Raw genomic sequence first — 21,785 nt, forward strand, 5'->3', positions numbered from 1 at the left:
TCTTTCTAATTCTGAATTTTTGCTTCCTGAATGAGAATCAGAGAAGTAAAAAATATATAATTTATCTACGTTTAGCTGGTATAACATAATATCTTATTGGAATCCTCTACTGTAGGACTCAGTTTTGTTTGCTATTTCCTCAATTTCCACCATGTCCATGAAGACGACTCTGTTAGTTAATAGTTCTCATTATTTGGAAGCTATTGTTTCTTTCTTTAAAAACAAAAATTATTTATTTGTCAGAGAGAGAGAGAGAGAAAGAGCACAAGCAGGAGGAGTGGCAGGCAGAGGGAGAAGCAGCCTCCCTGCTCAGGGACTCGATCCTAGGACCCAGGGATGACCTGAGCTGAAGGCAGATGCTTAACTGTCAGAGCTGTCCAGGAGTCCAGAAAAGTGTAGTTTCTTTGAAAATCAATACAATGGATTCTGCTCATAAACTTAAATGCTTTTGTTGTCCTTATCAAAATTTCCTTTGATTTGGAATTTTGTGGGATGAACCATTCAAGGTACATGGAAGAAATAATTATGCCTCTTTCCCTTTATTCAGCTGCCCTTTATATGTAACCTGAAAATTACATTTTCCCCTGACCCCTCAAAGCTGCTTTATAATATGGGTTCTTCTCTTTTGTGTTTTTCTTTAACTCAGATCTTTACTAGACTTCTGGCACTCCAGGCTCTCCATTTATTACATTTCAGTATTTCAGTTCTTCCTTTCCCCCCAGAACTAGGTGTCTTCATTCTCTTCATTTTTTCCTATCTCTGCCCTTCTCACTCTTTTTCATTGCCATTCTTCTTTAGCTACACTGCTGTTGCTACCTTGTCCTTATAGTTTCCAACAATATTTTTTTTAAGATTTTATTTATTTATTTGACAGTGAGAGAGAGAGCACAAGCAGGCAGAGAGGCAGGCAGAGGGAGAGAGAGAAGCAGGTTCCCCATGGAGCAGGGAGCCTGATGCGGGACTGGATCCCAGGATACTGGGATCATGACCTGAGTCGAAGGCAGCTGCTTAACCAACTAAGCCACCCAGGCATCCCTCCAGCAATATTTCTTAAGAGTCCAGGTAGGATTCCTGTACCAGGGTGGCACAAACAGCCTCAGAATAAAGATGGTCACCCAGCCTGTTAACCTATTAGCTCTCTATTAGAGAGCTCTGATCATTATAGCACGTGGCCATCCTAGTCACAGATTGAATTAAGCATTGTTTGTAGCACAGAATCTCTTTCACTAGTTGTTCTTGTACAAGGAGACAAGTCCGCTATAAGCAGACTTACTATTGGAAACAGACTTTTCTATAGGGATGACAGGGGTGAGAGCAAAATCTCAGAACAGAATCCAGCAATCCAGCTGTAGTACTAGACCAGGATCTTGCAGGCGCCCGGCTCATCCAGATGTTAACACTTTGGTCACTAGTTTATGGGGAGGACATGAGGGGGAGGGGGAATACAAGTAACGAATAAGGGTGTTCAGGATGTCAGGGAGAGCATAGGAGGTGTTTGGGACAGAGACTTTATGCCACGTTGTATTGTAGCATTTCAATAGGCAGTGTGATTGAATTTTGCATATCAGGTCAATGTCAGCTTTCCAGATGATAAGTTTGTCCTCACTCATATTCTATCTTCTTATCCTCCTGAGATCCAACACACACATATGTCAGACAGATATCCCCATTTTACAATGAGGAAATTGAGATTCAGAGAGGGCAGGCCACAAGTATTGGAACTGAGATTTAAAGCCAGGGACTGACTGACTCCGTAGCAAAGCCATTAGGACTAAAATCGTTATACAACATTATTCATTGATGTACTTTAATATCTCTAAGGGATTGTGCAGATATTATTCTCTTCTTGCAGCAAACTTATAAAGTCGTGTAACCTTATCAACAGTTCCCTTTGCAGGTTTGAGAAACCTGAGGTTTATAGAAATGACACTGAAAGAATGAACAAGATGGGAAGCTCATTAGTTGTCCAGCTTTCTGATTCCAGAACCCCTGTCTGTAATTGTATGTTTTCAGGGATAGTGTCCCAACAATGCCTGCTTGTCTCTACAAAGATGGCTGTGATAATACATAGCCAGTGGTCAACCATTTGGAGTTATTCTTCCTAGCACTGGATTAGCACTCCGCTAATGACCTTCTCCTATCTGTTTCTCCTTAAAATCAATGGCAAGCATTTGATGGCCAATTACCTGGGATTGGAGTGCAGTCTGTGGCCATGCCATGGGCCCACATTAATCTGAGAATGGGGACTGATACTCTGACTTTGACCCTGAAATCCAGGTGTTTTATGTACCATTTCTGTTAATTTGGAATTTCTTTTCTGAGAGTAGTGTTTTGACCTTCTTATCAAATACTTTACTCAAATACAGACAAATAAATCTTGTATGTTGTCTATATCCAATATTCTAGACTAGGTACAAATGTCACTTTTACTTAGAAGCCTTCCTCCTCTGCTCTAGGCAGAACCTGTTAGACTCTTTTCTGTGTCTAATGCAGTTTATAACTATAGTCTACCTAAATTGTCCTGCAATTATGTGTTTATACTTCAGATTGACCCATAAGGACTGTAACCTATTAATCTTTTTCTACACCTCAACTTAGATTATGTTTGGAACATTGTGTCAACAAAACAACTGTTGACTTAATTAGCTAATTAATACTCCACTAAAAAATAAAGCACATGTTCACTAGTTTAGAAAGGAATGCCTGGGTGGCTCAGTGGGCTAAAGCCTCTGCCTTTGGCTTGGGTCATGATCCCAGGGTCCTGGGATCAAGCCCACATCGGGCTCTCTGCTCTGTGGGGAGACTGCTTCCTCCTCTCTCTCTGCCTGCCTCTCTGCCTACTTGTGATCTCTGTCAAATAAATAAATAAAATATTTTTAAAAAAAGAAAGGAATTCTGAGATATCATTTATAGTGCTGGATATGATGGTAACATTTAGTTTGTTTTGGAACTTTGTGTTTGGACAATGAAGGTTTAAAAACTCTCCTATTTTATTATAACATTTATAAATCCATTTACTCCTTTGTAAATATAATGTTTTGTATTTAGTTTAAAAACATTCCCTGGGGTAAAAAATAGTATTCAACAACTTAATTAAAATTATACAGATATTTAAGATGGTGATATTGAGGGGTGCTTAGATAGCAAGGTCAGTTGAGCGTCTGACTTTTTTTTTTTTTTTTTTAAGATTTTATTTATTTATTTGACAGTGAGAGAGGGAACACAAACGGGGGAATGGGAGAGGTAGAAGCAGGTTTCCTGATAAGCGGGGAGCCCCACACAGGGCTAGATCACAGGACCCTGGGATCATGACCTGAGCCAAAGGCAGACACTTTAAGGACTGAGCCACTCAGGCATTCCGAGCACCTGACCCTTGATTTTGGCCCAGGTCATGAACTCAGGATCATGAGATCAAGCCCGGTATGAGGAATCCACTTCTGTTTCTTTCCCTCTTGCTCCCTCTTTGCTTCTCCCCCGCCTCAAATAATCAATAAATAAATCTTTAAAAAATATAACAGTAGAGGGCACGTATTGCATGGAGCACTGGGTGTGGTAGATAAACAATGAATTCTGGAACACTGAAAAGAAATTTAAAAAAATAAATAAAAATTGGGGCGCCTGGGTGGCTCAGTGGGTTAAGTGGCTGCCTTCGGCTCAGGTCATGATCTCAGGGTCCTGGGATGGGTCCTGCATCTGGCTCTCTGCTCAGCAGGGAGCCTGCTTCCCTCTTTCTCACTCTCTCTGCCTGCCTCTCTCTCCGTCTACTTGTGATCTCTCTCTGTCAAATAAATAAATGAAATCTTTAAAAAAAAAATAAATAAAAATTAAAAAATACAACAACGATGTTGATCTGCATATATTTACATGGCAATTTGTTTATAATATATTATTAAGTGAGTAAAGAGATTAGGAAATAGCAATTAAAGTCTGATCTCATTTTTGTAAAAAAGAAATCCTATGTAGTAATAGGAAAAATTCTAGAAGAGTAATATTTATATCCTTTCTTTACAATGAATGATGACAAAAGCTCCAGGTATGGAATTAACCTTTACATATTATTTCAATCCCCACAATAATTCTATTTAATCATTCATCATTAATTGATTCAGCAATCAATGTATATTTCTTGTCCCAAGGACTGTGCTAAATATTAGATACAACTGTGAACCAGATATATCTGGTATCCAGTATATTATATATGATAAAACCTAACCCTACAGATGAAAATTAGAAAGGTTGTCTCACTGATCAGAGGTTTGCTGGTCTAGCTTTGGTTTCAACTAAGTAAACACAGAGACTCATGAGGGCTCCTACAGGTTCCAATTGCCACCAGTCTATTCAGGTGGATATAGCACAGGATCTGCAGTTTCCCAGTTTCCCAGGATAGTTCTCCCGGGTCCACTATCTTTGGTCCCTCAGATGAGGCCTCAAGGAAGTGAGATGCACACTAGGTGGGTGCAGGAGCCCCAACCCCCAAGTAATGGTTCCGTACCTGTGGTGTCCAGGGTTCTCCTAAGAATTACTACCACGATCCAGTATTTACAGTTCATTACAGTTTGCCCCAATGCGATGGAAGTTTGTCAATCCAAAGTCATTTTAATCATAAGCAATGCTACCTAGAAACACACTAAGTGTTTACTACTATTAGATTATGAGAGAAACAGAATCAGAGAGCGTAGGAAAGGATCCTCTTGTGGAAGGGGAAAGGTGTTCGTTAAGGAGGTATCCAATAAGCAAGTGGCAGAATGGATTTGAACTTCAGTCTGACTCCAAAGTCTAGCTTCTGCATTTTCCTCCCAGAGATAACAAAAATGATCTCTGGGAGGAGAAGTTTCAGACAACTTTTATTTTTTTCTTCATACTTTCTGAATTCTCAGACATTTTTTTTTGTCATGAGCATGAATTTCTTTTGTAATCAGAAATAAATATTTTTATTAAAAAGACTAACAACATGAAGACATACTTTTGCATTGCATTAAGTGAAAGTAGCCAGAAACAAAATGATATATGCACTTGCATTGTGATCAGGATGAATTAATAAGAGAAATGCCTGAGGAAGAAGCTAAGCAAAAATATAAAACAGTTCTAACAATAATTGAGTCAGAATGGTTGGCTTGTGAAGGGCTTTATTTACTTATGTATTTATTTATTAATGTATGTATGTATGTACATTTCTGTTTTCCAGATTTTCTATGAAATACTTACATTATTCTTGGATTAAATGAAATGCATTCAGTAAAAGAGAAAAGAAAATATATTTAGTTTATAAAGTGTGTGAAATGTAAAAACCAGGGCAACATCATGTAAGGTCATAGATATACTCTGTGGGGTTTTTTTTGTTTGTTTTTTTGTATAGGTGAATATATTTAAGTAAAATTTAATTATGTTAGGGGTTCAGAGTTCTTAAATCATTTCTAAACACACCCATGGACATAAGATGGGAAGCTGAATTAGAGAGCAGTTCTGTTCCATTCCTGACAGTCACCCATATAACTAGAAGAATTTGCCCAGTTCTCTTGCTATGTCCCCTCCCTGATCCCACGATTTCAGTGTTACTGTAACTTCCCTAGGTCTAGGTTCATGCAGTAGAATGGGAATACTATTGCTAAACTCCTTTCACATGTTCTTTGTCTATAGTTATTTTAGGATGTAGCTACGTAAGGCTTATTTTTCTTTCAAAACTCACATTTTGGGCTTTATATGATCCTTCTTTAGCTAGGGACTCATATAATTGGATAGCCGCTGTTATGTTTTGCATGCCAAAATTTCCAAATAGCAAAGCATCAGCCATTTTCTCCATAGCTTTCATGTTTCCCATGTCAGCTGCTTTGGCAAAGAATACGTAGGCTCTGTTTCAAAAATATGAAGGTAGAGGTTTGATTATCAAAAATGTTTTTTTGTTCCCTCCTTCACACTACTTCTTTCCAGCAAGTAGGATCAAGTTGTTATTGCTACTAATAATACCGTTTAGCTGAAGTCCATCACATCTACGGGTCAGTAGGTTTTTTTTCAGCCCTACCTTATCTAAGATTATAATTTCAGATATATCTGGCAAATAGTGAAGCTGGTGAAAAGAAGAAATATATAGGATACATCATGCCTCAAGCTTATTCACCAAGTGAAATGAAAAATTGAGACACTTGTCCTAACATAGTGAACTCTCCCATGACCACCTGCATTATATGAATATTTGTTTAACAAAATGAACTCTGAAATATAAAACAACGTAATAAAAAATAATCAAAATTGGAGTGTCGCTTCTAGAAGCTACTATCATGAAAACAAGAGTCCCTCTATATTCTGAAGTAATTTTCTAAAATAGAACATATTCCTCAGCATGCAAAGTCAGGCTGTGTGGAAAAACAATAACCAAATAAAACCCAGTGGTTATTAGGGCTCTAAAGTCTTGACTGTCTGGTTCAAAATCTGGGTCCACCACTTACTAGTTTGAGAGCTTCAGGCAAGTTATTTAACTTATTTTTTCCTCTCTCATCTATGGAGTGGGGATAACAATAGCCCTTACTTCATAGGGCTGTTGGGAAGATTCAATGAGATAATCCATGAAGTGCTTGGCATAGGACCTAGCAAGTACATAGCAAGCACTCAAGAAATTTAGCTGCCATTATTATTATTTTTAGGACTACTGCATAAATTCCAAAGTTTTATAGCATGGTAATTGTTCTGTAATTAGTGGGTAACCGGTGTGAGAATTTAATGATTATAAATATAGATGCCATAGGACGGCCTTACACTGCATTATCTGAGTCCCACTCAGAAATCATCTGGACCTGATCTGCCTAATAGGTAGTAATGGAGAGCCTTGCAAGGTAAAAACTTGTGTCAGAGACAAAGAGTACTTTTGGGATTTACTTTTACTTTATAAAATAAATTTTTAAAAATGATTTTATTTATTTATTTGACAGAGAGAGAGATAGTGAGAGAGGGAACACAAGCAAGGAGAGTGTGAGAGGGAGAAGCAGGTTTCCCAGTAAGCAGGGAGCCCGATGCTGGGCTTGATCCCAGGACTCTGGGATCATGACCTGAGCTGAAGGCAGACGCTTAACGGCTGAGCCACCCAAGTGCCCCAAGGGATTTGTTTTTACTTTTATAACTTCCTTTTTGGTAGCAGTAAGAACAGAAAGCATTAACCTCTACCAGTGACCTTGACTCAAATACAGGAACAAATACACAAATCTATCCTTGCTGCTCAGAAGGATCAGGAGACTCAGCTTTATGTACTGCTTATCCACACTGATGCTAAAATAATTTGCTCTTGGTGGCTGGAGCAGAAATGAATGGGCTCAGACTGTTATCCACACAGGCTTTAGGGTCTTGGATGGCAACACCGAGAATAGACTCCAGTGGAACAAAAGAAGCCAGGAGGTCAAGCAAGAAATTAACCATGATCAGAGCAAGCTAATATTCTAGGGACCAGAAGGCAAATAAAACAGAAGGTCTAAAAGTCATTGAATGCAAATGTCTGGCATTTGGAGATAGGCTAGAAATCAGACACAGACTCCCTGAAGTTATTCTGCCACATGGTTTGCTGCTGTAACCACATAGCCTGCTGGGATTAGAAGGGCACCCATGGACCAGGACAGAGAAATCTGATGGGCTGCAGCAGCCAGCAGTATATACATTCAGTGATCCCAGGACGCAGCAAAAGTTTGTAAAACCAACCCATCTAGGTGTCTTTAACTCTTAAGGGAGGAGTGGATACCTCCGTCCCTTGTCATGAAAGTCCAAGCTGATATAAGGAATACTGGAAACAGAATCCAGCGCTGAAGAAAGTTGTTGGTAAATTAGGTAGGATTAAGATCTGGGCTGTAACCCCCAAGGGGGAAAAAGTAAAAGAAACTGGGAAGAATTAGCAGATCCTCAAAAGAAAGTTCAGTTAGATATCTGGGTAACTCCTAAAGTATCTGGTACTGGATGCTAAGGTGGGTGCTAGGGAAGGAGGAGACTAAAGGCATCTCTAGGACTCATCAGAAACTTGGTGTAGAGCAGGAGCTTATCTTCAAATCTTCTTTGCTTGTGTTGTGGGGGGTGGGGGGTGTAATTCTTAATGACAGCTAACCCTGGTTATCTCTGAGGCTTCTTGACTCCTGTAGACAAGTCTGTGTCTCCCTGACGTATGCTTGCTTAACATCTGTACTTCTAACAGCACTGACTTGTTAAACAATTTATAGCTGAATGAATGAATGAATGAATTGGGTCACAATGTGGATGTGGATGAGCCAAAAGGACTAGTAGCACCTCTGTCTTATACAAGAAGTGGTGAAGCAAATAGGACACAGATTTGAGGAATGAATGGGAGAGAAATGATTCCTCTGTAGTCAGTAGGGTGTTCATTTTTCTTTACCCTGACCAGAATCTTCAAGATGGCTAGACTGGGTGTAACTGGCTTAAGAGAAGAGCAGACTGTCTTGATATTTGGAGAAATTTCATTCCGTTTTCCCACAAATTCCTGAAATCTCTTGCCATGAGCAGATTTTGTTTCATTTCTCTGTCAACTCAGAAGGGTCAGGGGACTCAGCATTATGCACCCTCTCACATACCTATGCTATGGCAGAAACAAGCTGCTCTTGGGGTACTTGGTAGACTCAGTTGGTAGAATATGTGACTCTTGATCTCGGGTTTGTGAGTTCAAGGCCCATGTTGGGTGTAAAGATTACTTAAAAACAAGATCTTAAAAAAAAAAAAAAGCTGCTTTTCTGACACTCTTGGGCAAGAATAGTCAGAGATTGAATCACACCTAGGTGGCATAAAGGCTCCTTCACAGCTGGGCAGTCTGCTTTCATGGATGGGTTTTCTCCCCACTCTTTAAGCCAAAGGGGAAGGTACCCATGAAGGTTAAGTAGATAGTTACTTGGGAGCTTCTAAGAGTGATTTTGTCCCATTGGACTGAATCTCGGGTTTCCTTTCATTTAAAAGGGCCTACTCAAGGGTGCCTGGGTGGCTCAGTCATTAAGCGGCTGTCTTCAGCTCAGGTCATGATCTCAGGGTCCTGGGATTGAGCCCCACATTGGGCTCTCTGCTCAGAGGGCTCTCTGCTTCTTCTTCTCCCACTCCCCCTGCTTATGTTCCCTCTCTTGCTGTGTCAAATAAATTAAAAAATCTTAAAATTAAAAAAAAAAAGGGCATACCCAGTGGGCCCCTCATCTTGAGTTCATCTGCTGTACAGCTAATCTGAAACCTAATCCTAACCCTTTCCAGAATTTCATTGGTCTTTCATCTAGCTGGTCTGGGTTGAGAATTCTGTTCTTACTCATCCATTCAGTGAGCACCTGAGTAAGCAGACTTCCTTCTAAAGCAGGATTATATTTTGAGGGTCTGATTAAACCCCATCCTCATCATGACAGCCCCCAGAGATGCTCAATATGAAACCCAGGTTTTGCAGGGGATGGTTTCCTCTGCTCTTATAAGGAACTTCTAATTTAACTTCCCTTAGAGAGCTGACCAATTCCTTTACTTCCTTCTTTTTGTCACTTTGGGAGAATTATAGAATATTTTTGACCTTCTATTTCCTCCTCTGAAATTTGGGGATAACAATTTATGCTTCATAATATCATTGTGAGCAATGAATGCTATTCTACACATAACTGCCCAGAACAATAAGTAGAACAAAGAAGGCACTTAATAAATGGAAGTTCTTCATAGTTGAAATGCCCCTTTATTCTCTATACTTTTATACTCTTCTGGGAAGGTTTGAGCTTTAAGAAAGAATTCAGGAACTCTGCTGCTGCCCTGCCTAGGACACCTACCACAGCACTAGGATGCTTCCCCCAGAGCAGCTATGCCTGATCTGTGTGCAAACAAAAGTTGTCTCCTTGTTGGAGGTCCGGAGCCCATTCTTTTTGTTACTGCTTCAAGACACACTTGTTTTCTTCTCTCCCATACCTTCTGCTTACCATTTAGAGGGCTAGAGATAAAGACAAATGCTTATCTTCTGCTTACTATGTGTCGGGCACTGTTCTAAGAGCCTAACTGTACTATCCAGAACACAAGCAGCTTAAGTAACTTGCACAGGGATTACACAGTCAGTGAATGGGAGAACTTGGGGTTGATCTCAATGAGGTTTTAATTAGGGACTTGAGGGGTGACCTCATGTTGTGTCCCTCTACTGGGGGGACAAGATATTTTTGCCTCCCCTTTAGACAAAGTAGACAAATGAGTGCTCAGACAAATGAACAGAGAAATGATGAATATGGAGTGAGACCATGTGGTCACGACTGGTTACTTCCCAGTTGTGTATTTGTGATCACCTCACTTTAACATCCTTGAATCTCTCTTCCTAAGTGTTTTTAAGGTGGGGAAAATGAAGTTCTTCTTAACTCATAAGGCTGTTTGGGGGATAAAATGGATAAAATGGAATCACATACATGAAAACTTTGAAAACCATAAAGTACCCTACAAATGCTGAGTTAGGCAGAATAAAGCCTTCTAGGGATGCCTGGGTGGCTCAATCGGTTGAGCAGCTGCCTTTGGCTCGGGTCATGATTCCAGCGTCCTGGGATGGAGTCCCACATCTGGCTCCTTGCTCAGCGGGGAGTCTGCTTTTCCCTCTGCCTCTGCCTGCCTGTGCTCTCTCTCTTTCTGACAAATAAATTAGCAAAATCTAAAACAAAACAAAACAACAACAAAAAAGGCATTCTAAAACAACCTAATTCAAGTAACATGTCTTATTTCATTTGAAATACCTAATAAACTCAAAACAGAATATTTTTGCCTGAGTACTCAGATTAGTGCCTTAATTGTGCATTTCACTTAAAGTGTTGGGTCCACAATTTCACATTCAGTTAGGTTTGTTTAGGCTGATAATTTTAGGATTCTTTAAACATCAATTGATTCTTTTAAAAAGAAAAGCTTATGGGCAAATAAATTTATTTGTTATCCCAATAAGCTTTTAATGACAAACTAGATTTTGGATTGTTCTTTTTGCTTAGCCAGGAATTTAAGTTGGCTTAGGTAATTGGACAAAGACTTACTGTGCTTTTTGTTTTTGGCTTTTGGACTGCTGGAGGATCTTGATGCCCATCTTAAACAGCTGGTCTCCTTCATCTGTGAAATTTTGCTTTGGTTGCTTTCTTACTATATATGGACAAACAAGGAAAAATAACATTATTTGTATGTTTTATATTTTTAAAATAATGTGCTGCCATATTAGTTTGGGTTTTGCTCATGAAAAGGTTCAGATGAACCTCCCCCAAATGTGCCACTTTGGCATGTGGATTATTTTGACCTGAATCCAATCAAGGCCAAAAAGACTCAGGAAGAGCTTTTTACTTCCTCCTTAATTGCCTCTAGGAGTTTAGATAGAAAGCCTGGTTCAGGAAGAGAGTCATTATTGGAGATAAATATGAAGAGTATGGGTTAGGTGTGGTAAGGTGAGGGGAGGTTGGCAGGGAATATTTATTCAACTTCCTCTCTGCCCTAATGTCTCTGCATGGTATGACAATCATTTGTATACCAAACATTTGCTCTTCCCATCTTCCTGTGAATTATCCTCCCTCTCATTGAAGCCCCAGACCCTTACCTCCTTCTTAGCTCAAGAGGGCATATAAGGGGGCGTCTGGGTGGCTCGGTGGGTTAGAGCCTCTGCCTTTGGCTCCAGTCATGATCCCAGGGTCCTGGGATTGAGTCCCGCATCAGGCTCTCTGCTCAGCAGGGAGCCTGCTTCCTCTTCTCTCTCTGCCTGCTTCTCTGCCTACTTGTGATCTCTGTCTGTCAAATAAATAAATAAAATCTTAAAAAAAAAAAAAAAAAGATGGCATATAAGGCTCCAGGCACCTGGGTGGCTCAGTGGGTTAAGCCTCTGCCTTTAGCTCAGGTCATAATCTCAGGGTCCTGGGATCGAGCCCCACATCAGGCTCTCTGCTCAGCAGGGAGCCTGCTTCCCCCTCTCTCTCTGCCTGCCTCTCTGCTTACTTGTGATCTCTGTCTGTCAGGTAAATGAATAGAATCTTAAAAAAAAAAAAAAAAAAAAAAAAAAAAAAAAGATGGCATGTAAGGCTCAGTTTCACACATATATGAAATTAAATGTTTTCCTCCCATTGAGCTGTCTTATGTCAATTTAATTAATAAAGCAACCAAAAGAACCTAGAAGAATAGAGGGAAAATGTTTCCTCCTTTACGCTCCCCTTATTTTTTAACCTCTGTATTTCAAGATCACTTTGCCTTTAGTCAGAATGTGGAAGCTACTACAAAAATTATCCTCTTCCTGTCTTCTGTGAAAGTGTCTGGAGGTTGGAGGAGATATTAAGATGCTTCTGATGGTAGGAGGGAGAGAGATGATCCTAGTCTGGGAAAGAGATGCAAGTTTCTGCAAATACAAAGTGGGAAGCAAGGCCTCTAGAGAAAGGGACTGCTTGGTGTACCCTAAAGAAAGGATCTTAGACACCAAGATCTCATCTCTCAGACTCCTTTGTCTGATTATTGACCATAAACCTTAGAACTATAAGATTCCAAGACAACATGAAGACCTGAGCAATGGGCATCTCCTAGAAAAGTAGCGTACATCTAGGATTGGAGGAGAGAATCTCCCTGAAAATTTTGCTCTCCCCAAGTCTCATTCTTCCTCCCTGACAACCTTTCTAAGACCTTGGGGAAAACACACAGAAAGAGTACCAATAACAACTTGCCTTTTGGGAATGGGGACAAAGAATTACTTTTTTAGGATTTAAAGAAATTAAAGTAATAGAATTTTACCTGCTACAATAATAGTATTTCTCAGACATTTGTATAACACATTACAGTTTTCAAGCCATTGTTATCAGTGTACAGTGTGGGAAGCTATTTGGAAAAAGAGTCAGCTTTACAGCCCTCATTCTACCCCCAGAGTGAGTGTGTACACCCCCACCCCAATACCTTCCACATCAGAGCACAGTGCCTCTTGAAGTCCATTATGACACTCAGTGAAACCTCTGATTAGGTGAACCATGCCTGAAACCATTTTAAAAGAGGCATTTTGAGATTTGATGCCTCATTAACAAGACCACAAAGATCTTTAAGTGGTTCCTGTTTTTCTTCTTCCTGACAAACCATCAGAGTTGTTCTTTTTTAAATTAAAAAAATGTTTTTAACTTAAAAGTTAATTTGCAATTATTTTGAATGCTTCAAGTTATCCAATCAATTCAGTAACACCAGACACTTTTAGCATTTAATTTTTGCTTTGAGTTATATGCTACCTATAGTCATGATTAGAGAGGAAAAATAATAAGAATAACCTACTAATCTGTGTTTGGAATAGCAACTGCTTCTATTACCATGCTTTCAAAGAGCAAGAATACATTTTGAAAGGTTGTCTGTGCATGCATATACATATGAGAAATGATTTACACTACAGATTTCTACTCACGGCTTTTACTTTAATTTGTAATTCTTTTTTTGGCTTCCCAAATGTATTGAAATACAAGTTTTCCTTACTATAAGAGTGCTCAACTGTCAGATAAAGTTATCTTGACAGCCCTTTAATTTCCTTTTTATGGTTTAACCATTTCCAAATTTGAGGAAAGCATAGTTAGGAAATGACTTGAGGAGACCATTCCGAGCTTGCACTAAAGGACCTTCCTGAATCTGGAATCCTCTGAACACCCAACTAGTGGATGCCTGTGTTCTGTCCTGATAAGGGATCTAAGCTGACTGGGAAAGTGGTGGGAATGACCCTTAGGAGTAAAAGAGAGCAGAGTAGGTGTGCCAGAGGAGTATTTCATACAGCAGCAAATATGGGAAGTGCTTCAACTAGATGACTTTGTATTTCAGTGTTTGTCAGAGACATATTTGTAAGAGTTCTTGACATATTATTACTTCTGCAGTCTTAATTATTATTTCATAACTATCTTGGATGCTATTACAGTATGAATTGTGAAGTCCTAATTCCCAGCATCTCAGAATGTGCCTGTATTTGGAGATAAGATCTTTAAAGGGATAATTAAGTTAAAATGAGGTCATTAGGGTGGGGTCCTAAGCCAATATGACTGATGTCCTTATAAGAAGAGAAAGAGACATCAGGGGCATACAGCACTAAAAAAAGGCCATGTAGGGACATACTGAGAAGGTATGTCCCTTAAACCAAGGAGAGAAGTCTCAGTATGAAACCAAACCTGCTGACACTTTGATCATGGACCTCCAGCCTTCAGAACTGTGAGAAAATAAATTTCTGCTTGTTAAGCCATCTTGCCTTTGGTATTTAATTATGATACCCCTAGCAAAATAATACAGATGCCAACTCTGGATTGCTTGGAAAACAAGCTGCTCCTTCTCCCTGTGGGAGGGATATACCCAGCTCAGCTTCCCATCAGATCAATGGCTATCTTTTAAAAGCAGGAAGGAGGGACGCCTGGGTGGCTCAGTGGGTTGGGCCGCTGCCTTCGGCTCAGGTCATGATCTCAGGGTCCTGGGATCGAGTCCCGCATCGGGCTCTCTGCTCAGCAGGGAGCCTGCTTCCCTCTCTCTCTCTGCCTGCCTCTCCATCTACTTGTGATTTCTCTCTGTCAAATAAATAAATAAATAAAATCTTTAAAAAAAAAAAAAAAAAAAAAAAAAAAAATAAAAGCAGGAAGGACCGTAATTTCCCATGGTCCTCCAATATTTCCAGGTGCTGGACATCTGACTTTCCCAGGCAGCTGGGTACCTAAGTAGCCCACCTCTGACAAGGTCACTTTCTCATGATTATACTCAAGGTAGGCAGTTTAGTAGGCAGGCCTTCCATGTGTCCAGCAATCCTCAAACCCAGCACACCTCTCTGTGAGATGATGGAAGAACTGGGATGCTATGCCTTTTCTTGCAGACCCTCCTACTGTAAATTTCTCTAATCAAATCTATTCTTTAATCCCTGTTCCTTGTTGTTGTGGAATTCATGAAGAAGAATCCTCTTATTGAAAAAAAAAGAAAAGAGGGCATCTGGGTGGCTGAGTGGGTTAAGCCGCTGCCTTCGGCTCAGGTCATGATCTCAGGGTCCTGGGATTGAGGCCCGCATCGGGCTCTCTGCTCAGCAGGGAGCCTGCTTCCCTCTCTCTCTGCCTGCCTCTCTGTCTACTTGTGATCTCTCTCTGTCAAATAAATAAATAAAATCTTTTAAAAAAAAAAGAAAGAAAAGAATCCTCTTATTGATAAGGAATAGAAGCAACAAAAACGGGCCCACTTGTTTGCTGCAGGAATTAATGAAAAAGAAAAGAGCTGGAAACAACTTATTCTCTGTCATTCATACATTTACTTGTCTATTTAACTGATATGAATTGAACACTTATCATGTGTTAGACACAATGCTAGATGTTGTATTTCCAAAGATAATGGAGACGAGGTCTCAGCCTGGTAGCAAAGACAGACCGGTTTCCCAAAAATTGCAATGCCATTGTAAAATGGTAGGCACTCTGTAATAAGGCACTGTGGGAGTACAGGAGCCTTGTTTGTTTGCAAGCAATAGAAACCTAATCTGATTGACTTAAGCAAAAGGAACTTACTGGGAGGCTGTTGAAATCTCATAGTCAATGGAGTCTGTCAGGAATCAAAGCTCTCTGGAAGCCGAGACAGAGGCTGCTACAGGATGGATTGAGATCCAATCCTTTTAGGATCTTCCCCTCTTTACTCCAGACTCCAGGATGATTCTGATGGGTCTAATTAGGGAAGACAAGCCTTCTTACAACGTTCCTGTAAGAATGTATCCAGTGGGGAACACTTATTTCCTCAAAAGGAAATTGGGATGGTGAGAAAAGTAAAATGGATGATGGGAATCTTCCAAACAGCAAACGCCCCCTTAGGCACCCTACTCTCACTAAGGGAGATAAAGAAATCTTCACAAATGAAAGGACACTTTAGATAGTTCTAGAAAGGTAGAAAGGTGTTTTTTCAGGCCAAGAAGACAAAACTGGCATTCCATTTGAAGGAAGCAATCTACACAAATGAACCACGGGTATGAAACGATAAGAAGGGGTGGTGTGTCCTAAATAAAGGGCCAGGGTGCCTGGGTGGCTCAGTTGGTTAAGCAGCTGCCTTCAGTTCAGGTCATGACCCCAGGGATCATGGGATTAAGCCCCATGTTGGCTCCCTGTTCAGTGGGGAGTCTGCTTCTCCCTCTGCCTCTTCTTGTTGCTCATGCTTTTTCTCTCTGTCTAAAATACAATGCAGCAGAGTACAATACAATACAATACAAGAATGAGGGTTTGAAGGTCATGTTTGGCCATGTGATCCAGGCTCGCTGTGGGAGTAAGCGATACTGAGGGGAGTGAACAGAGAGGTGAAAAGGAAGTGGGAAAGGGAACTGAGGTCATTGTGAAGGTGAAGCCAAGTTTGTAGGAAAAAAAGAAGGGGCAGAAGTGGCAGGAAGGTGGTTTTGGTCAGACAATTATTTTTGAGTTTGAAATTATATTGGTGAAATACCTCTGCATGTGGATGGTAAATGACTGATGAGAAATAGAAACAAAGATTATTGGAACTGAGAAGGTCTAGCAAATAAGACAAAGTCTTTCACATGGACATTCAGCCCTGCAGGGTACTGGTGGCATATAACCATTAACTTACTGATGTGAGGGTGGCAGCCTAACTCCTTGCCTATGGAAAGAGGGGAAATCCTCTAACGCAATTCACTTTTTTTTTTTTTAAGATTTTAAAATTTTATTTATTTGACAAAGAGAGAGGTAGAGAGAGAGGGAACATAAGCAGGGGGAGTGGGAGAGGGAGAAGCAGGCATCCCGCTGATCAGGGAACCCGATGCAAGTCTCCATAGGTCCCAGGACGCTGGGATCATAACCTGAGCCGAAGGCAGACGCTTAACTACTGAGCGACCCAGGAACCCCACTTTTTTTTTTTTTTTTTAAGATTTTATTTATTTAAGAGAGAAAGCGTGAATGAGAGAGAGCAGAGCAGGGGAGAGGGGCAGTGGGAGTGGAAGAAGTAAACTGCCCAGCGAGCAGGGAACCTGATACGGGGCTTGATCCCAGGACCCTGAGATCATGACCTGAGCTAAAGGCTGACAATTAAGCAACTGAGTCACCCAGGTGCCTCGCAATTCACTCTTAAAGCCCTAAATTTCTCCTGAAACCCTCTCTTTGCCCAGCTCCTTCCCTTGCCCTATCCTGCATTCTTTACTCTCTTCTGTGCTTCACCACAAAATCTTAAACAAATACTATTTAAATCATCTAAAAATAGCAAAAGGAAAAAGAAAAATAGATTCATGATTTTGAATCTCAAATTATAGCTACCTCAGAAATGACATAAAGTCTCATTGAGGATTAAAGGAATTAAAAATTAAGCTAGGAGGGACGCCTGGGTGGCTCAGTTGGTTAAGCAGCTGCCTTCGGCTCGGGTCATGATCCCAGCATCCTGGGATGGAGTCCCACATCGGGCTCCTTGCTCAGCAGGGAGCCTGCTTCTCCCTCTGCCTCTGCCTGCCATTCTGTCTGCCTGTGCTCGCTCTCTCCCCCTCTCTCCTTCTGATAAATAAAATCTTTAAAAAAAAATTAAGCTAGGAGATAAACGTCCTTTAGTCTGATTAAAAATCAGGTGCTTTCAACATTAAAATGATACAAAGAGATGAAAATGGGAAGTTCTTTCCCTTGCAGAAAATCTTGCCTACACAGGCACTGTATCTTTCTTACTTAATTTCAACTGAATTTGATATAAACCAACTTCAGCTTCTGATTTTCTGAATAATGCTTCAGAAAAGCTCTTCACATTTGCCCTTAATGTGTGCCAGGAAGATACAATACCAGATAAGGAGGAAGAATAATGATCCATTACTAAAAATAACAGTCTATCTAAAAAAGAATGACTCAGCAAAGAGTTTAGTCAGATAAAGATGTAATCAACTCAAACGCACTTGCATAAGAGCACAGGGATTTACAATAATCAAGTTTATTCACACTGTCCCTAGATCATTGCTGTAAAACATAAACACCTCCAGTGGTAGTGCTAAGAAATGGTAGACAAATTGTGTTGTAAGTAGAACAGTATTTTCTCCTCAAATATCTACTAAGCAAAACTTGTAATAACAAGGACTCTGATTTTCAAAGACTAATTCATGGCCTAAAACTCTTTAAATTAGCAGAAAGAAATATGGTTTAGAAAAAGGGGTTGTCAAAACTAATAATTATAAGTTAAAATAAAAGCTAACATTTATAAGCCACTTAGGGATCAGGCAGGTTTTTTTTTTTACTGATGTTAAGAGCAAGGAGCTATTATTATTCTTGTTTTACAGATGAGGTGATATAGACACAGAGAGGTTAAGTAACTTGCCCAACGTCATACAGTTGGTACCAGGTAGTTAAGGATTCAAATACAGGCAGTCTGACAGTGCAGTCTGCTTAGAGCTAAACAAAATGCAGAATTATGTGAGAAACGCAAAGTCACTATTATTGAAAATTTTGAAAAAATGGGTCTAAAATATATTAAGAAATAAATTTATTGTAATTTATTTTAAGAATTTTAAACAATTGGTTATTTATGGTTACACTTCTTTTATCTAACATTATTGAGAGATGTGTTTCATATAAATCATCTTTTTCTCATTAGATGAGTCATATCCCTTTTTATTTTGATGGTTCTCTGACGGAAATCTGTCTAAAAATCTACAATATATCTATCTACCTTCCAACAGAAGATGATGAGCATGATTTAACCTGGTCTAGAGGATTCAGAGCATCATTATGCACACCTGATCATATGCAGTCCAGTTGGGTTGCACATGATTACTTAAGAAGACAGTGCTTGTGGGAGACCTTAATGGGAAGTCCTTCAGTAATGAGTGGGAGCAAAAGGGACAAGAGGAAGATGGTGACATGCTGTATTCTTACCCTCTGGGGGGTAAGAGTGCCTGCTCTCTGGGTAGATAATTAGCTGCACTTGCTAATTTGCATCATCTTTCATTATTGTTTCCCAAAGGGTAAATGGGATAATTTAAAGTGGTATACACGCGAACTTTAATATTTTGATAGTTAATATACTTTATATTCATCTATAGATTCTACTTGTCACAAGTGATACTCATTTTCATTTTTTTCTTCTAAAAAATTAACCATGAAATATTTAAACTTGGGTAAAAGATTAGAAGGTATACTTATCAAAATTTTGAGTGACAGAAAACTAGGAGAGAATAACTGATGAATTAATTGATGTCATCGATAGGTTGGAATAATAGTCCAAAGTGAACACAATGAAACTTAATAGACATTGGTGAAAAATCTTATACCTAGATTCAAAAATTTAGATGAACACATAGGGATCAGGAGATACTTGGCTGTGATTGTCAATTTTATCTGTCTACTTGGCTAGGCTACACTCCTGTTATTAAATCAAACACTAATCTACTTGTTGCTGTGAGGGTATTTTGTAGATGTGATTAATACCCACAAGCAGGTGACTTTAAGTAAAGGAGATAAGCTGGGTTTGCCTGATTTAATCAGTTAAAAGGTTTTAAGAATTGTACTGAGGTTTCCCTGAAGAAGAAAAAATTCAGCTCCTTCCAGAGAGTTCCAGCCTGCTCTTCTTGACAAACTACCTTCTGGATTCGGACTTGCCTAGCCAGCTACCATAATCAAATCAGCCAATTCCTTGTAATAAATCCTTTAATATATATCTTCTACTGGTTCTTTTTTTCTAGTTGAACGCTGAATAATACACAGGCTTAGTACTTTCGGATGAGAAAAAGATTTTTTCCTAGGCAAAAAACTTTATTAATCTTGTTTCAAACTTTATTCCCAGGCTTCTTCAGCTTAATAAGCTGCAAAGAATGAATTGTGTATAAGCAAAAACTGAAAAGAGCTGCAGTGTCCAAGGGGCTTGGGCTTAAAAATATTAGAGATCTAGATTTTATCAGATCCATGAACAAAATTTTAAAAAGCAGTCATAATATAAAATAGCAGCTCCCAGTAACTTCTTTAAGTTTTATTTTCTTCAGAAGTTTACTCAATTTAGTTTGCTTCATTCTTGGAAGCTTCATCAAAATTCTCCACAAGATCTGGAACTTCATCATGATCATCCTCTCCGGTAGCAAGTGGTGCTTTTCCATCCACAGATTGTTTGGGCAGAGCTTCAGCCAGTCTTCTTAAACTAGTCAGACTGTCTGCACCAAGTTGGTTTAAGATACTGGGTAGCATTTCTGTCAGCTGCTTTGTCTCAACATGGCCTGTAAGGGTGAAAGTGTTCGCTGCCAGCGATGCCTGAACTTTGGGGTTGTTAAAGTGGATCACTGTTCCTTGTGAACATATTCACTTCTTCAATACCAGAGATATTGTTTACCCCTAACTTCTTTAAGGAGAACTGAAGTTTTTTTTTTATCATCTGCTGTAGCTGTTCTATGAACCACCTTCTTCTTTCCGCGAGCAGTTCCTTTCCCACCAATGCGCACTTGTGCTTGCAGTTTGGCGAGTTTCTCCTGGTTCATGATAGTTTCTTTCATCTTGTTGGAGCGGAAATGGGGCCGCGCGGGGGACTAGGGTTGGCGCTCAGGGGGTCTCGGGCGGACCAGCTGAGATTAGGTGCACACACGCGGGGACGCAAGATGGCAGCTAGAGCGAGAAAAAGATTTCAATTCGCTCTAAGCTTGTTAAGAATCATCACTGTGAGTGGGTGCCCAAAACAACAAACAGGATCTTGGAAACAATATACACAAGATACACTATTTGGAGAGGGAGGGCAACAACTCCAGTGAAGGAGTCCATAGAGGAGTTGTTCTGTCCAACTCCTCTGCCATAATTTAATACAGACTAACACCTAATATGACTGAAGGAAGCAGTTCTGGTTTAATGTTAATAACTCTGTAAGAAATAAATGTATTAAATAATGTCATAAGCTGCATTGTATGATATTGTGAGCTTAGTCACAGGCATCTACCCAGGAGCTGCCATAAATATCTGATGAAAAATACTACACTAGATAACCTCCAAATTTCCCTAATTAATTCTACAGTTCTGTAACTTTTATTTTTATTATTATTATTATTTTTTAAAGATTTTATTTATTTATTTGACAGAGAGAGAGATCACAAGTAGGCAGAGAGGCAGGCAGAGAGAGAGGGGGAAGCAGGCTCCCTGCTGAGCAGAGAGCCTGATGTGGGGCTCGATCCCAGGACCCTGAGACCATGACCTGAGCCGAAGGCAGAGGCTTAACCTGCTGAGCCACCCAGGTGCCCTATAATTTTACTTTTAATACCTACGCTTCTATTGTATGCTGCTAAAAGTCCTCATACTTGTAGTTCATGCTAATTTTCCTTGTCTAGAAAATCTGGTTTGTTGGATGTCTTCTTACTCGCTTTCTAGATCCACTCCATCCTTCTCTATGCCCTGGGACATTAACCCATGTGGACTGCACTAATGGGCTTCCTTCCCCTCGGGCTTCTGATTAGGTTTGGTTGACAGGCAGCAGTAGGCAGTATGAAGGGAAGAGAGTGAGGTAGTGATATTTATTCCCTGGCTGCCCAGTCTGGTTTGCTGCATGCTGGCTTAATCCCTTGACCTGAGGTCATAGGTCTGTTAGAGAGCTCCCTCCAACATACCTCTGGGTTTCTTTCTCAGCATTCTAGTAGCCACTATAGCCGTCACCCTTCAGGCCCAGGGTGCTAATGCCATTGGTGTTACTAGCCTGGGGATTACTTTGCAGTTTCCTTTCATCCTGTCTACACTTTCAGAAATAGACCCTTTATTAAACTTGTCTCAAATGACTCAATTTAAATGTGTCATTTGCTTCCTGTCAGAACTCTACCTGGTACATCAAGTAACTCTTCAGCTGAGCAGTGAAGCAGTCTTTTAGAGTAAATATGGAGGAAGATAGTCTTAAAATATTAAGATTATAAA

At 39.9% G+C, this 21,785-nt stretch overlaps 1 protein-coding gene and 1 pseudogene across 3 annotated transcripts in view; both read right to left on the bottom strand.

The window, feature by feature from the left end:
- Positions 1–21,785, bottom strand: part of SEL1L2 (SEL1L2 adaptor subunit of ERAD E3 ligase) — a 115,072-nt gene that overhangs the window by 53,672 nt on the left and 39,615 nt on the right. For all 3 annotated transcript variants that reach the window (XM_013057091.2, XM_045078427.1, XM_013057090.2), the window contains exons 4-5: positions 10,989–11,091; positions 5,687–5,849 (exon numbers count right to left, since the gene is read on the bottom strand). In XM_013057091.2, the coding sequence (XP_012912545.1) occupies positions 5,687–5,849; positions 10,989–11,091 (266 nt within the window). The remainder of the gene's footprint in view (positions 1–5,686; positions 5,850–10,988; positions 11,092–21,785) is intronic.
- On the bottom strand, positions 19,644–20,503 carry LOC101678966 (annotated as a pseudogene).

Source organism: Mustela putorius, unplaced genomic scaffold (genome assembly GCF_011764305.1).
Source record: "Mustela putorius furo isolate JIRA1106 unplaced genomic scaffold, ASM1176430v1.1 tig00000253_pilon_pilon_pilon, whole genome shotgun sequence".
In the NCBI taxonomy this organism is placed as follows: Eukaryota; Metazoa; Chordata; class Mammalia; order Carnivora; family Mustelidae; genus Mustela; species Mustela putorius.